The sequence below is a fragment of the Propithecus coquereli genome, unplaced genomic scaffold (genome assembly GCF_000956105.1).
Source record: "Propithecus coquereli isolate 6110/MARCELLA unplaced genomic scaffold, Pcoq_1.0 Scaffold268, whole genome shotgun sequence".
Classification (NCBI taxonomy): Eukaryota; Metazoa; Chordata; class Mammalia; order Primates; family Indriidae; genus Propithecus; species Propithecus coquereli.
This window is the reverse complement of record NW_012148263.1, coordinates 1,907,405-1,924,422: the sequence shown is the minus strand read 5'-3', so window position 1 is coordinate 1,924,422 and position 17,018 is coordinate 1,907,405. Positions and strand designations below refer to the sequence as shown.

The window sequence follows — 17,018 nt, the reverse complement described above, 5'->3', positions numbered from 1 at the left end:
GCATTTAAGAAACCTACTTAATAATGTCAAATCCATCCTTTCCTGAAGGGTGGATTTTGTTGGCACAAAATTTCCATCAACATCATGTGAATAGTTGCATACTAGGTACACTGTTTGGGAAACTGTACAAGGTTTGAAAATCAGAGATCTTAAGACAACCAGTGAGAAGGGCAATGAGAAGTTTGGATTTTAATTTCACTGTGTGTCTCTGCTTCAACCATTTTAAACAAAAGATAAATGGCTTACTAAAAATCAACCACATTTTACTTTTTTTGTATTCCCATTTTATTTGGGAGGGATAGAATAGCAGTATCTACTGGTACATATATATATTTCAGAGGGCAGAATACAACGCTTTGTGACCAGCTATTTATCATTTCACCAGGGTAAAAAAAATAAATAAATAAAACGAAAGCAAATCAACTTGGATTCATTTAAGGGCTGGCTTTGGAGCAGCCAATGGATTTCCATTGTCTTCCATGTGTCATCATACCCTCAGAAGAATATTCATATTATTACTGGGCTGTAAGCTCATGATATAATTTGGGGATGGAAACTGTGGTCCCAGACAAAACAACAAAGCCCACATTAATATATAAATGCTTTTAATAATGTATATAATTACAAATGATTAAAATTATCTTGATACACAAAATGAAATACATAGAAGTAAAAAAAATGCCACTGAATACCTTCTTACCACATTGCAAATTTTATTATCTGTCTCTAACATTCACAAAATTGTTCACCTTCTTTCTTTTTTCTTAGATTTTCATCTCCTACTCTCACATAAACACCCATCAAATATTTTCTCTTTCTCTTTTCTCCTTAATTCCCTTTCATCCTCCCTCCCTTTGTGGCCTGTCTGGAAAAAAAATAAAATGAGACAGGCACATTCAGTTATTACTATCTTTCCGTCAGGAATATCTATTTCAAAACCCTTCATAATCTAAGCAAAAAGATAGCAAAAATCAACAATAGATCTCGGTAGCAATCTATCAAAAAGAAAGTGAATAAAAACTAGTATAACAATTATTAGACTGTTATCTCTTTAGCACTGACCTTTTAGTAATCCATAAACAAATAGCATCCAAATTTGACAGAAGTAAATTGCAAAATTCCCACAACAATGATCTGACAGAAATATCATTTTTATTGATATCAAAAAAGTGGCATTTCTCACCTGTTTAATAAAGTTGGAATTATCAAGAAAAGTAAACGTTGAATTATGCCAAAAGTTCTCATCCACAGAACAAGATCCATGAGGTGATTTGCTTGGCAACTTCTTCGCCATTTAGATGCTTACACTTAGAAAGTTTTTTTTTAATGTAGTTTAATTTGGTTTGACATGTATCTTTATATTATAATGTTTTTGACTATTTATCCAATGCCTTTTTCTGTTGTCTCTCTCCAGGGAGCAAATAATTTGGATAAAGGCACAACAAAAACAGACAGCGCTCGGCTCTTCAGGATGTGGTATGGCTTTGACCACAAGTATCCTTTAGCAACCATGATCTCACAGATCCTGCTGCAGGCAGAGAATTACTTTAAGTGTGTAATCATTGAAGTGTGCACTCCTGCTCTTCAAGAAACACGGAAAGGTAAAGCAAACTCACAGTCAAACTTACAAAAAGGAATGATTTCATAAAGTAAAAATCTGGGTAGTCCATACGTATGTCCGTACAAAGAGCTCAAGTGAAATCTCTCAGAGTCAAATGTATTTGGTATTTTCATGACAATCCAGTATTTTCTAATGCCAGATGATAAAATCATGTGGTCCTGAAGAATCAGTCTGTTTTACTCTTCTTCCTCTTGTAAAGCTCTTACTTCTGGTCAAGTTGGCCAAACAGACCTGCTTGACTAAGGACGTTGTATGAACAGTCTCAGTGGCCTTTCGCCAGGGCAACCCAGGCAAACCTCCCGCACCCTCCTCCCAGAAACCCATCTGTATTCTTCTGTCTCAGCCTGTAAAAAATGAAGGGGTAGTGGCAAAGGACAAGAATGAATGGGCCAAGGAGAACAAGTCTGGTTGATCAGAGTTCATCATAAAATAGCACTGCTTTATTTTCCGGGCAGATTTGAGTAAGGTTTTTCTGGTGAAGTGCAAGTTTAAAATTCTGGCAATCAGTGTGAACAGTAACTCAGCTACACCTTGTCATGTGATTTGTAGGGCCAGGAAGTCCGACCTGAAGGGCTTTGCCATTGTGAGTTGCAGCAAGCCATCCATCTCTAATCCCAAACAAAAGCGCCAAGAAAGAAAGGAAAGAACAGGACTGTAAATTAAATGTGTTGGGTCTTTGTAGCTCGTTCTCCACAACCACAAATCCCTGTCCTTTCAGTGAGAAAATGTCAGTCACTGGGGGATTTTTAAGCACCTAAGCAATGATTAAAGCCACAACAGATCAATGGGAGAGGAAGAAGAATTAAGAAGAGGGAAAAGAAATTCAAAAAATAGGTGAAGAAAAAGAAGTAAAAATAGAAGGAGGGAAGAGGATGCAAGAGAAATACAGGAAATTCACAGTAGGAAGGAAAGGAAAACAAATTAGAGGAATGCGGAAAATAGAAAACAGAAATTAAGTAAGAAAGAAGTAAAGAGAAGCAAATTGAAGATTGTGGAGATAAGCAAAAGTAAAACAACATGAGAATTAGAAAGTAATTCTGCAAACATAGAGCATTCTAAGAATTATAAAATGGTGATATGGAAGGTAGAGGTTTTTTGAGGTTACACTTTTGTTTTTCCATAACTCTGTTATCTATGGCCAGATATCCTTCCTTGCTCAGTCTTTGGTTTTGTGCACAGCGTAGGTTGCCACCACTTTAAAAGCACTCCATCCTGGCCCTTAAAATATCTCTTGGAGGTTCTGGTATCTCATTTACTAAAGAAGCTTTCCTGGCCTTTCTAAGGGGAGCTAGTTCTTAGAAGGCTGTTGCTAGTTTATGTTCCTGGTTGATTTCTCTTGTGGACACGTAATTTGCCCCTGCCATTGTGTGTAAGTATCTGATAACCCACTTCGTATGAGGTTGTAAGAATTTGACTAAAGAGAACGCATAATGAGTTGTTCAGCAAGAAAATGGTAAATCGGAAATGAGCCAAAAGATATTTTTGTTCAAATTCTGACAGTGCTGTGAGAAAGGATTTACAATGAAGGAAAGGAAGAAAGTGGAAAAAATAACCTGGAGACAAGAAAATGAAAGTTGGAGCCCACTCAAATTTTTAGCTTAGAGCAGTGAGTGACACTAAATTCAGATGATGTCATAGTTTTTGTCTCACTTTTCACCAGGGGCTTATTTCCATATGATTATGGACAGACTAGCAAAAATAAAAGCAGATTTACACTCTCAGTCCTATCCCTTCTCATGGTAATTTGTCATCCTGCGTATTCATTCTAGAAATTGCTATGCTGCCGTACTGCACAAATATATTTTCACTTAGACAACAAAGGTTTTGTATCTGAGTTGTGCTATGAATTTATGCCTGGAGATTAGCGAGCCAACAAGTTTCAACTCTGTGACCTCTTAATATATCTGTGTCTTTACAGACAAATTATTCACTTGGCATTCACGTTCATTCTATTGTCCACCTAAAACCCAGGTGATATGGCCATGCTAGCCACCACCAGTGGAGGGCTGAACCCCCCACCCAGGGATCAGGTTGCCTGGCCTGGACCAAGAAGACATTGTCATGAGGCTGAAAGAAATTGATTAATGCAGTTTGGACTTGTTCAAGTTTCGTTTCAGTAGAATTGCTTCATGCAAACAAGGCATCGTAAAGATTTACTGACAAAAAAAAAAGAATAGTTAAACCTTAATACACACCTGTATCAGTTAGGGTTCTCCAGAGAAACAGGAACAGAACCAGCAGAAGTACTAGATAGATAGATAGATAGATAGACAGACAGACAGATTGACTAATTGATTTAAAGGAATTGGCTGATAGAATTATGGAGGTTGGCAAGGCCAAAATTTGAAGCATAGGTTTTCACTCTGGGAACTCAGCTAATGCTGCAATCTGTAGGCAGAATTCCTTCTTCCTCAGGGAAGCCTCAGTTTTGCTCTTAAGGCCATGCAACTGATTGGATGAGGCCCACCAGCGTTATTGAGGATAATCTCCTTTACTTAAAGTCAATTGACCACATCTGCAAAATACCTTCAATAGTAATACCTAAGTTAGAGTTAAATTGAATCAGTGGATAGTCTAGCCAGGTTGACACATAAAACTGACCATCATAGCACCCAATTTATATTCAGTTCAGACCCAAAGATAGAAAACCCCTCTTAATTTACCATTATCAATAAAACAAACCACTGTCACTCACATAATGTTTTGTTTTACTTTTTACTTTTTCATGACATAAAATACGTGCATACAATCCCATAAAAATTTTCCAAAAACTACAGAAAATCATAAAAATTAACGTTCGGTGAGGATGAACAATGGCCAAGCACTGTGTTGAGTGTTTTACGTTCATTACTTCATTTCACCTTCGAGGTCCGTAAGAGGGTGGGGAGGTCTGGAGAGTATAAAACAGTACAAATGGACTGCTGATTGGGTCAGGCTCTGCTGCAACAACCCAGGCTCCCCTGTTGGAGAGCGTTGCTGGAAGTCTGTGGTGCCAACATTGATCAATTAAGGTTTCCTTATGATTCAATGTGGGCAGCAATTCTGAACCGTGCAGTGCAAAGAAGAAATTGAGAAGGGGAGGGATGAGAAAGGAAACTGATGTTACTGAGCACCGACGCTTTGCCATCAGGCACAGTATTTCATGTAATCCTTATGACCACTCTTTTTGTTTTATTTAATTCTTACAGACATCCTCTTTGAGGTGGAGGAAACAAACTCCCAGATAACTTAAATAACTTTCTTAAGGCTTCACAGCTAGTAAGTGCCAATTGCACCATCCAAGCCCAGATCTGTCTCACTCCAAAGTCCATAGACAACGTGAACTTTACTGTGAACCGTTCTATGTCTGTATATCTCTTACTCTTACCTGTACAACCCCATATATCTATATATTCATAAAGTGACCATTAAGCAATGAATAGTTGTGACTCCACACGTTATACAGTGTGGCACTGACATCTCAAACGTCTGTTGGCAATATATGGGGTGATAACAAGTTTAGGAGTCCTTTTTGGTCACCCAGAGAGCACCACTATGACGGAGTCCCTAAGTTCCTGAATTAGATCCTCAATATTCTAGTGGCAGAAGTTAAATACATCAGAGACTCCAAGAATGGTTCAGTCTCATAAAAGATGGACTCACTCAGCCAAGCTTAAAGGAGGCAGAAGTATAAACCAGACACCAAATTCCTAAATCACCACATCCCTATGGGGAGTAATATCCTCTCCCAACCCTGAGAAGGCTCAAGTCACAATCTGGCCGTAGCGTCCCTCCTCGCCTGCTCTTGCTCCCTGTCTCACCTTACTCTGGCCACCTGGCCTTCCTCAGACATACCGAGCACATTTCTGCTTCCGGGGCTTTACGCTGGCTCTTCCCTCAGACACACACATGACTCCCGCCCTACCTCCCTCATTCAACTTGTCAGCGAGATCTTCATGGCTCCATGTCTAAATTAGCAGTCCCAACAGGAGCACTCTTGCACTCCCTCTCTGCTTTATTTTTTTCACCATAATACTTACTAGCATCTGACACAGTATGTACTTTATTTAATAGTCTCCTCCTACCAGGATATATGCTTTCTGAAGACAGAGACTGGGTCTATTTTTGTTTACTGGTCCTCAGGGCATAGAACAGTGCCTGGAAGGGAGGGAACACTCAATAAATATTTGTCGAAGGAACGAATGAATCAATCAAGCGAGCAAACAGTATGTTCTATCCAGGGCACCTTCTTCGCAGACATCGATGTAGCAGGAAAATCCAATTAATTATCTGAAGGTTGCTAAGTGAGTCTGAAAGCAGAGCAAGGCAGAGTAGGTATTATTAGTGTTTTCATCCAGGCTACCCTGTGTAGACACCCACTGCCCCAATGCCCCCAGCCTGAGTGTCTCGCTCCCTAGACAGGGACAGCCTCTCCCAGCAGACTTGGATCCCTGTGCTTTAGCTGCCCTCCTTCCTACGACAGATTCATTCTCCCTGAGGTTATACTAGTACAACTGATCTGGTACATTCAAGCCTGGCTCTGGCTTAGAAGCCATTCTGTGTGGGTGACTTTGAATACACTTATCATATCTCACTAATCACGTGTTGATTTTATTGGTAACAAACTCAAAATTTTAAAGCCATCTATCATCCTCACTAGCAGTCTCTTACAATGAGGAAGTTAGAAGCAGAAATTGATGCCCCCTTATCCGGATTTTAAGACAACAGACAGAACGATTTGCTTAGATTCGCAGTGTTACAGCTGGCGTGGGAATCTTACGTTGCCTCATTCATAGGTGACTAATGATCCTGCTGGACAATTTCCTCCCTAGCGCCTCTTCCCGTTCTATCGTTTATCATCTGTCCTCTTAAGCATGGGTGTATATTAGTCTTACAAATGTAAACGACATGGGATAAGAATGACCTTTTCAAAATAAAAAGCACAGCGTAAAATCATGTTTAGCACTTCCTGTATGCCAACATCCACTGAAAATAAGAATTTATTAAGTGTTTGCCAACATTTTGCATACGTGTGAAGCAAGTGCAACAATCATAATGGGTTGGCAAGTTGGCACAGTAACAGAAACACATGAAGCCACGTGCATGGAGACTTCCTTCCCATTGCTGGTTTGGAATGAAGAATGCACTGAGGTATTAGCAACAAAATGAAAGGCCCACGGCAGGAAGCGTGGATGCTGCAGCTCTTGTGTTTTCCACTTTGAGGAGTCTGACAAGGAAAGTGGCAGGTACCAGACTCTCTCCTGTACTGAAGTGTGGCAGGTTGAGACTCCACTCCAGGAAACGTAAACACGAATATCTGGAGCACTCAAAAAGATACTCAGAACCGAGTATTTCATGGATTTAAATGTAATGGCCATTTAGTCTTAACCAAAAAAAAAATTAAAAGGGAAAAAAACCCCAAAACCTCCCCCTCCTAAAACTTGACAGAATTCATTATATCCCACACAGTCACGCTTATTTTAAATCATAGGTATGAATATTGTGAATAGCAATTTCCATTTTAAATGATGATCCCTGCACTGTAATTTTCCCCTATTCTGACTAGCTGAAGCATCCATGAATTATTTATCAGGGTAGTGCTGTGGCCTTGTGAATGACTTGAGTTTACTTCACAAAAATTCCCAGAGGAACAAAAAATGTTAGTTCTGTGATCCCAGTTTTATAAACAAGGCAACTGAGCCCAAAGGAGGGAAAAGACACAGCCAAGGTTACTGCAGGGCTTGGAGCAGCACTCATAATTGACAGAAGAGCAGGCTGTGTCCACCAGAGGCATCCAGGGATCCCAGGTCAGGTGGTCCATCCCCTAAGTTCTGGTGGCATTAACAAGAGCGTGATGCTATTGCTGTAAGTAAGCCTTGATTGTTTTAATGTGATAGCTTCTTTGGTGGTTCATCAAAAGCTTCGCCAGTCCAGGTGTGAGGTATATTTTACTTTTAGTAGCAAACAGAAGAGGTAGCAGAAGATGTAAGTAATCCTTTGTTCAATGGATACTTTACTGAGTGCCTACTATGTACCAGGCAATATATTGGGTACTGAGGGCCCGGCAGCAAACAAGGTAGACATGGTTGACCCTCATTAAGTTTAGTTTTTTTCCTCATTGAAATGAGTCATGGCCCCAAAGCCCTTTGAAATCATAGGTGGTCCCTAGCATAGGAAAGGGAGACACTAGCATCACCAGAATTTCACGGAGGGATAGACTCTTGGGGGGGCCATAAATTAAAATCATTTGTAACTTTCACTTGTAAAATGCAATCAGGTAACTAACTCCACAAGTGGTTTCAGAAAGCATCCAAATTTCAAAATACTTGAAACAAACATAAGCCATCAGCTTTCTAAAGTCTCTCTCTAAATACATCCCCTGATGGCATCCCCACGTGAGTATGAGCATGGCATTATAACTGCTTCCCTGGGAAGCTGGCTGCAGGGAGGAGCTCAGCTTGCAATGGGCTGCCACAGTGCAGCTACCACTTAATTCACTGGGTATTTAGCTTGGCTTTTGGTCATCCTTGTCCTCACAAGTGCTGCTGTAGAAGGATCTTGTAGAAAGCCCTTGACTTAGCACCTAAATATAGTGCAATTAAAATTTCCTGAAAGAAAACACCAGCTTTCTAAACCCCTGTAGTCTCACGCCTTTTTCGTAGGAAGCAATGCAGGGTAATTTTAACAGTATCTAGAAACTTGGGCTGTCTTTTGTTCAGGTCACAGCCTGGATCTTCCATAATTTCTTCCTCTGTATTTGAGAATGTTGCATACTATCTTCTGTTTGGGCTGAATTCATCAGAAAAGTTGGCTAGTTATTAAAACAGCTGCCTGCTGATGGCAACACGTTCATGAGCCTCTCAGACCAAAACATTTAAAATAGTTAAATAGTGCAGTTTTCTCAAGACCCTATAGCCTAAAGACACTACAGTATTCCATAGTTGGTATAAAACTCTCCCGGAGACCTGGCAAGTGACTGCAAGTATGACTTTGTGAATTGTTGCCTAAACACAGTGGATCCCCCACTGTGATTATAATAAAACGTGGTGGGTCCCAAGATGATAACCGAGTTTTGTATAATGATCCTAGGATTCTACATGAGCTTTGGCATCCTTATTTTGTTCTGCCCTTTCCCTTGTAAAAGTTTTAATAATATTTCCATTAAATGAGAATACTTTCTGATTTCATCTTCATGTTAAGCAAATGATATGAAAATCTAGATTTATACAAACAAGAAATCAGAAGGTAACTCCTCCCCTTATAGAATGGATTCACAATTTAAATTCCTTTAAATCCAATTCAAAAAACATCTGTTGAGTATTTTCTCAGTGCAAAGCACTATGTAAGACTTCCCTCATTCGATCATTTATCACGCATTTGTCAAGACTCGACCATGTGCCAGGCACCATCCTAGGCACTGGGAATGCAACTGTAAACAAATTCTCACAGAGCTTATGTTCCAATATGAATCTGTCTTAAAATTTCTAATTTACAGATGTCTTTTCAAGAATACATCTATGGTATAAAGAAAGACACACTCAGACATTCCTCTATTGGTTTTTATCAACTAGAAGAAAGTCTGATTCAGTGATCAGGAGTTATTGATTTGCTATTATAGTCTATCCACTTTCTATTTAATAGTTATGCAATCGTAGGAAGTTATTTAACCTTTCTGTGCCTCAGTGTCTCATCTGAAAAATGGGGATGACAGAAGTCCCTACTTCATAGGTTTGTTTTGATGAGTAAATGAATTAACACAAAGCACATAGCAAAGTGTTCCCTAAATGTCAGTGTTGTCATTATTATTATTACTACCTATTGATGGCCACATCTCTTAAAGAGAGCCATCATGTAAGGTGTTTAATATTGTCATTGATTATGATCAAAATTTCTATTTTATATGCTTGTAATAATTTTTAGTTGCAACAGCTGTATTTTAACATCATAACAAAGTCTTCAGTCTCCATAAACGAAAGATTTTACTTAGGCTATAAATCAGACACAGTTCTTCTTATTTGATCTTGAGTGAATGGATGTAGCAGGCCGTTAAGCTTTTCTTTTGTGTCCTTTGTTCTGCACATGCCATTGTTTCATTTATAATTTTTCTAACTTATAATGCATCATCCCATAGTTATTTTTCTGGAAATTGTACTACCGATAGCAATTTTGACTTGATAGAGAAGTGCGGCAATTTTTCTGTTCCACAATGGAAGCAATACAAGCCTTTGATGATAATTATTCCTCTTGTACCTTCCTGTGATAAAGGAAATCTTTCAATTGCACCTTTCAGGTGAAGCCATGATGTTTTGTCATTAGGAATATGATGTTATATTGACGATTTCTAGGTCAGTATTGAATCATTCTATTAGAAAAAAAAAGAGAGGAGAAAAATAGTAAGACTTACAACAACATATATATTACCTTAATGTTGCCAATTAGTTTTAACATTTCTTCCCCATGGAAAAAAAGAATATTTTGTTTAAATTTTCTTTGTTGCTCGGTCACTCCTTCTCAACTACCGGAGCCAAGGTATTTTCAGGCTGCCAACAAATTCATGAGCTACCAGAAACACATTATCGGCATGGGCTGTCGCTGCCAGCTTCCCATATTATCACCTGACAGTGAGACAGACCTGGGTCCATCTCACGGACCACAGTTATTCAGCACTTGTCTGCGTATGAAGCTGTGGTAGCCACCACACCAAGAGTGTTGGGCAGACATGGCCCTGCCCTAATTAAGGGTCGCTTCACAAGGTAGACGGTGATGACATGTTCTCAATGCATGTCAGACCAACTCATACATAAGAGTGGGCAGAGACTATTATGCTGGTGGTTAATAAAGGAAGAGCTTGTTGGAGAAATAAATACTATTCTTCCAGTCATGTTGGAAAGAGTCCGTGGAGGAATTGGGATTTCCTAACATGAAATTGAATAATGAGAAGGGAGGAAGAGCATTCTCAAAGGAAGGGAAGGTCCTGTGACAAGTGTGGCATGAATAGAGAGAGAGCCTGCATAAATCTGCCCGAAAGGTACAAAATTAGAAGAAAACAGAAAAAAGAGGTAGTCTCTGGAGATAAGTCTTTGAAGTAAATCATGAAACTCTTATTCCCAATGCCTAGTGTAATCAGAATTCTCTCTTGTTAGTATTAATTTTTTATTTCTGTTTGATGGCTCAGATGGCTAAATGTAGAGTGATATCTCACAGGCTCAAGTGTCCTTTAAAGTTTCCTTTCTGTCACAAATCCGATTCATCCCTGATGACAGTCATTTATCAGGCACCTACACACTTAATGCTGCCAGAATTGGGTTTGGTTATAATATTTCTTCCCCCAGGAAAAAAAAATACATTTCCTTCCATTATTTTAACTGAATTTAGTCTTACACTTCTTCCCTAGAAAAAAATATGTCCTCTGACTTCTTCTAAGCCACAGAGATAAGAAATGGTGATCGCCCTCAAGATGCCAGCACCCTGGTGAGGTAGGAACACCAGGCACCAGTGCCCTGAGAACTGTAATAAGGTTATGAGCAAAAATTATTGTCTTAGTCTGTTCAGATTCCTATTATATAATATAACAAAGTACCTTAGACTTTGGTATAAACAAAAGAAATTTATTTCTAGCAGTTCTAGAGAATGGGAAGCCTAAAATAAAGGTGCCAGGATTTCAGTGTCTGTTGAGGGCTCATTTCCTGGTTCCTAGGCGGCAGCTTCTTGCTGCAGCTTACATGGGGGAAGAAGCAAATGAGCTCCCTCAGGCCTCTTTTATAAGGACACTAATCCCATTTGTGAGGGCAGAGCCCTCATCATCTAATCACCTCCCAAAGGCCCTACTTCTTAATGCCGTCATTTTGGGAGTTAGGTTTCAACATATGAATTTTGGAGGACACGGACAATCAGACCATAGCAAGTGTTATGAAAGCCAGAGAGGGGTACAGCCAACTAAGCAGCTTTGGAGAATCGGGGAAGCCACGCAGAAGTGACATTGGAAGTGGGCAGTAAGAGTCAGAATCCCTAAAGGGAACACTGCGAAGGACTTCCTGGCGATGGAAACAACTCAGGCAAAGCCTGAACAAGGTGTGGGGTATTTGGGAAATGGGAAGGGTTTCAGGGCAGCTGGTGGGAAGTGAAACTGGAGAATTACCACGTGCACGGATTGTGCAGGACCACATGTGTCGTGGGGAAGAAAATGGATTTTATGTGCTGACGGCAGGAGGCCAATGCAACTCTTAAGCACAGAGTTACACGGTTCTCCTTGTTATAATAAAGAGAACTAGTGGCCGTGTGGAAGATGGTGTGACAGGGAGAACAATAAACTGCAAATGATCTGGACAGTTGCTCCTGAAAATACCCGCCAGTTTTCTATGTGGATAAAAATGTAGACAGAAATGTTTCATTCTACTTCAAAAGATATTTTGGAATACTCAATGTGTTCCAAAATGTGAATGCGTTAAAATATGAAAGTATCATTTCAGTGAGAGATTCTTAAATTTCTACTGATGAAAATGATGCAGTGGTGTCATCGTTAGGGTCAGGGTCTACTGGAATGTTTTCTAGCTAAAAAGCAAGTCAGTCTCTCGGCATATCTTTTAGTATTTCAGTTACCTATCCATGGTCAGAAACTGGAGAATTTCTGACAGAGGCTTTAACTAATCTAACAGAAAATATCTGAATTAAAATTCACTTTTAAAGAAAAAGCTGCTTTTTATTCTTAAACCGATAAACTAGAATGCTGCCAGCCCTCAAGCCACACTCAGCTTCCTAGGGCAGCCTCTTGCCAATACTAGCTGGCGCTGTGGGCTTTTAAATGTAGGGGAAGAAGCACAAGAGAGCTAACCTTTTTCCAAAGGAAGCAGACACATCCTGAAACCATTGCTTTTGACATCCCTTGGAGCTATTAATATTTCCTTGGAATTCCTTGAAATCCACCAGTGTATCAGGTTTCACTGACCTGTTGCCTGTAAACATGGCCAGAACTGATTTCTAGCTCGTACAGGCTGCTAAGCAAATCTATGCCTAATCCTTTAACATGTGTTTAATACCTAGACAGGAAAGACGGCAGCAGTTTCTTTCCTTTCCCAGCAACTGCAGACGGCTCTTCCCAGAGCGCCTGCTGTGGCCTAGCACTTGGGTTGCAGGTGCCGGGCCCCTTGCCTGTCCTTCCCCTGCTTCTTCGTGCAGACACAGAATCCTGCCTGGAACTCGCAGGAGCAGCGAGCCAGCGCCAGTTATGGGAGCTGGCTGCCCCGGGCCGGCTGCCTGCACTGCGGGCTCTGGGTGCCGAAGGAGGAGGGGGTCCCCAGGGCACTCACAAGCAGGTGCCCACATCCTAAACAGCACTAGCAGTACGAGCTCAGAAGTCTGGTCTTTAACTAGCTTGACCAACTTTTTTTTTTCTTTTCTCTTTTTTTTTTCTTTTACACTTAGTCAAAGTCCTCAGGCCTTCTCTGAACTGAAATGTTCAGAAGATGAACATTATGGTAATTGGTAATTGTACAAGCACTTTGCAAACATCAAGTGCTTCATAAAGTTGAAATGATATTAAATTCAGTGACAGGTTTATAGGCCTGAAGGCCTTCAGACTCATTTTTGCAGATATAAACAAAGAATTTTATTACATTTTTATTATTTTTAAATTCTAGCTGGATTTCCTGCTATATTCAAGATTATGATGAGCACATAAGTCTCTTCTCAGTCTACAGACGTGCCCTATCGAGAAAGCTTCCTCCACAGATCTCCCACAGATCCCACTCTTTTGGAATAAATACTCCCCTCCGCCATCAATTAGCTCATTAAGAACCCCTATCCTTGACCTTCCAGCAAGTAGAAGCTGATGCTCTCCAGCTGAGGCCCTTCCTTCCTGGCCTAGCCTTTGTAGGAACTGTTTGTGTTCCTGTTAGGAACTACAGATTAAATCCCTGAGAAACATAGCTCTTTGGCTAGCTCAGTCTTTTGCAAACCTTTGAAATTGTTGTCTAGGCCATTTAGAAGAGACAAATAAGATTTAAATCAGAGGTTTTCAAACTGCTGATCAGGACTCATTAGTGCTTCTCAAAATCAATGTAATGGGTTCCTAACCAGTACTTTTTAGTAAATGAAAGTAGACGAGAGAAAATATGATAGTGCATCACAGAATTAGAAGTAAATGTCCATTCACAAAACTTATTTCAGGTGTGTCCGTGTGTGTGTGTGTGTGTGTGTGTGTGTGTGTGTGTATCCACTGGGTTGTGGTATAAAAGGTGTTCTTAATGGGATCATGATCAAAAAATTTTAAAACTTTGATCTATGCTGATGTCAAATCCCTGTGCAGGAACTCAGGCCCTATCCCCTAACTGCTTTAAGTGTCCAGTGCGTTGGACAAGGAGCTGTAAGAACTCAAAAAACAGACAGCCATCAGTTCTTCTGAGTTTATTTTGGAAAAGTTCATGGAATTGGTGGATTTGAGCTGGACTTTGAGAAAAACGTAGAATTCGACTAGTAGAAACTGGAGGGAGCTGGAGGAAAGGCCAGATGAAGGGGAGAGAGAAGCAACATGCAGCTGTGAGAAGGGCAATGAGTTTGAAGGTCTGACTCCTAGTCCTGCCTCAACCCTCAGCTATGGAACCCCAGGTTCCAGGCCTACTCTGAGCCACTCTTTTCTAATCTGTAAAATGAGTATAATCATATCTACCCCACAGAACACCTGTCATTTTCAAATGGAGTAAGTTAAGTGAAATCACTTTGAAAACTAGGAAGTACCAAACAAACAAAAGATATGCTTATTGATTTTTTCCTAGGCAAAGCAAAGGTCACAAAGGTGAGAATGCTATAAAGTATCTGTTATGTGTGCTCGGGATAAAGTGAGGATTGCAGCTTGGCACATTTAGGGTTGGCTGTTAGAGAAGGAGAGACTAACAAGCTGTGTTTAGGGAAATCTGTAAAGATTTCGAGTATCAGGTGAAGGTGTCCAGATTTGATTCAGTAGATAATGAGGTATCAGATGGTCCATAGACACAGGAGTGACAGAGTCTTGTTTTAGAAAGATTGATCTAACGGCATTGATTAGGGAGAAGTCATGGGGGCCTCAATTATGGTATTACAATGGGAATAGAAATGTTCAGATGCTAGAAGATTCTGGCCCCAAATCCACAGAATCTGATGCTGCATTATTGGGGCATCAGGACCATAGAGAGAAAGGGCCAGGGGAAAGAAGTGGGGTCCCCAGGTGACTGTGGGGCTCCAGCCCTCGTGACTGTGAGTGGGCTTACACCAGTCACAGAAACAGGGGAGGCAGGAAGACTACACTTGTGGGGAGAAGATGAGTGTGATTGGTTTCCTCCCTGATAGGGTCCTATTTATATGACCCTGCTCCTTTTTCTTGCTGAGCCGGTTCTTCTTTGGGATAAACAAGCCACTTGTCCAGTCTTGCCTCACAAATGGAGTTCTCCAGACCTCTGAGTAAATTTGTTCATTCTCTCTGAGCATCTCTCTCATAGGGGGATGCTCTACAACTGATATCCCTCTCAAAAAGAGGCAGAACACTTAGTATTTTGTGGTAATTCAGTATCATCGACTTGTCTTCTATCTGTAGGCTTCACTTAAATTATTCCCCAGGTTAGTTTACGTGATGAATACAGCACTGATATATCACATCCCACCAAGTCAAGTTCAAATGCATTAGCCTGGAGCAGCACGGAGCATGAATCCAATAGCTAGGGTCAGCTCTTTGTCACTTACTACCTGTGTGACACTGGGAAAATTACTCGAACTCTCTGAATCTTGATTTCCTAATGGTAAAATGGGGATGATGACAATAATACCTATCTTGCAGGACCGTTGTAAGGTCTGTACTATGTTCAACATACATGGCGTAGGGCTTAGAAAAAATAGACCTCGATAAAGGGCTGCTCTGGTTGTTATTATTCAAGGACACTGATTGCTGTGCCCCACCCTCCTTCACAACTACACACCGCAGCTTTTTCCCAGTTCCATGGGATGAGGCTTAACCAGGTTCTGCCCGAGGAAAGGAGCTTTCAGGGCTGACCTGATAGGACCTGCCTCTGCAAGAGCAAAAAGGTCATCCCTGCCCCTTTTCTCTCAGGTAGACACCTTTCAGCCCAGCTACAGGCTCTTCAGGAAAAATAACTTTGTTCCATCTCAACAGTGGTCTGAAAATGCCAAGTGTCCCTCATTGAGAATAAACAGGCAGAGATGGGAATACCATTAATTATCTGTGTGTTACTCTTATCTCCCAGTAGCTGGGGGCAGAGGGTGGAGAAAGAGTATGTCCCCATGGCTGCAGTCAGCAGAGAATTCTTGGGGATCCCACCTGGTCATGAAAATAAACTGCCTATTTTTCTATCATAAAATGAGGCAGTAAGCATTATATGTAAGCTTCTGTCAATTAAGTCAATAGAGTTTCCACTGTCAGAAAAGTCAGGTATTTTCCAACTAAACCAGAAATCATATTCAAAGAACATGCAGCTGAGCCCCAAAGGTCACATAGCAGCAAGATTAGGAGTCAGAAGTCCTGGTTTCAAGCCCAGGCTTTGGGGGCCACGTGAGCTTGAGCCAATTCCTCCAAGCTCCAGCTTCCTCATCCATAAAGTACAAGGAATGCCCCTCCGTTTTCTCTAACCACAGGAGCAACTCCCTAATCCAAAACACAACTTCAAGAACCCCTGAGGCCTTGACAAACCTTGGTTCCCATATGGTATTCTCCATGTTTTTTAATAGGCTTAGAAATTAGAGTTTGTTTTTCAGTCTTTCCAACGAAAACCATACTGCACAATGCAAGTGCTTATAACAAAGTATTCTGTGAGAATTTGGCTTCTTTTTTTTTTTTTTCTCAGCATATTATGGGGGTAGAGATGTTTAGCTTACGTATGTTGCCCTAGTCCCTCCCCCCCTAAGTTCGAGTTTCAAATATGTCCATCTTTTGGGTGGTGCGCATTGCACTCTTTGTGTATGCATATACCCGTCTCCTCCTCCCCCGTTCCCCCTGCCCAACATCCCATTGATGTTGTTATTATATGTGCACTTATGTGTTGATCAGTCAATACCAATTTGATAGTGAGTACATGTGGTGCTTGTCTTTCCATTGTTGGGATACCTCACTTAGTGGAATGCATTCCAGCTCTATCCAGGAGTATACAAGAGGTACTATATCACCATTGTTTCTTAAAGCTGAATAGTACTCCATGGTATACATATACCACATTTTATTAATCCACTCATGTATTGAAGGACACTTGTGTTGTTTCCATATCTTTGCAATTGTGAATTGTGCTGCTATAAATATTCGGGTGCAGATGTCTTTCTTATACAGTATCATTTGCTCTTTTGGGTAAATGCCCAGTAATAGGATTGCTGGATCGAATGGTACTTCTACTTGTATCTCTTTAAGATATCTCCATATTGCTTTCCACAGAGGTTGCACTAGTTT

At 40.6% G+C, this 17,018-nt stretch overlaps 1 protein-coding gene across 1 annotated transcript in view; it reads left to right on the top strand.

Annotated features, from left to right (window-relative positions):
* SLC9A9 (solute carrier family 9, subfamily A (NHE9, cation proton antiporter 9), member 9) overlaps nt 1–17,018 on the top strand; it is a 652,487-nt gene that overhangs the window by 541,730 nt on the left and 93,739 nt on the right. The window contains exon 16 of the mRNA XM_012647423.1: nt 1,419–1,494. Within this exon, the coding sequence (XP_012502877.1) occupies nt 1,419–1,494 (76 nt within the window). The remainder of the gene's footprint in view (nt 1–1,418; nt 1,495–17,018) is intronic.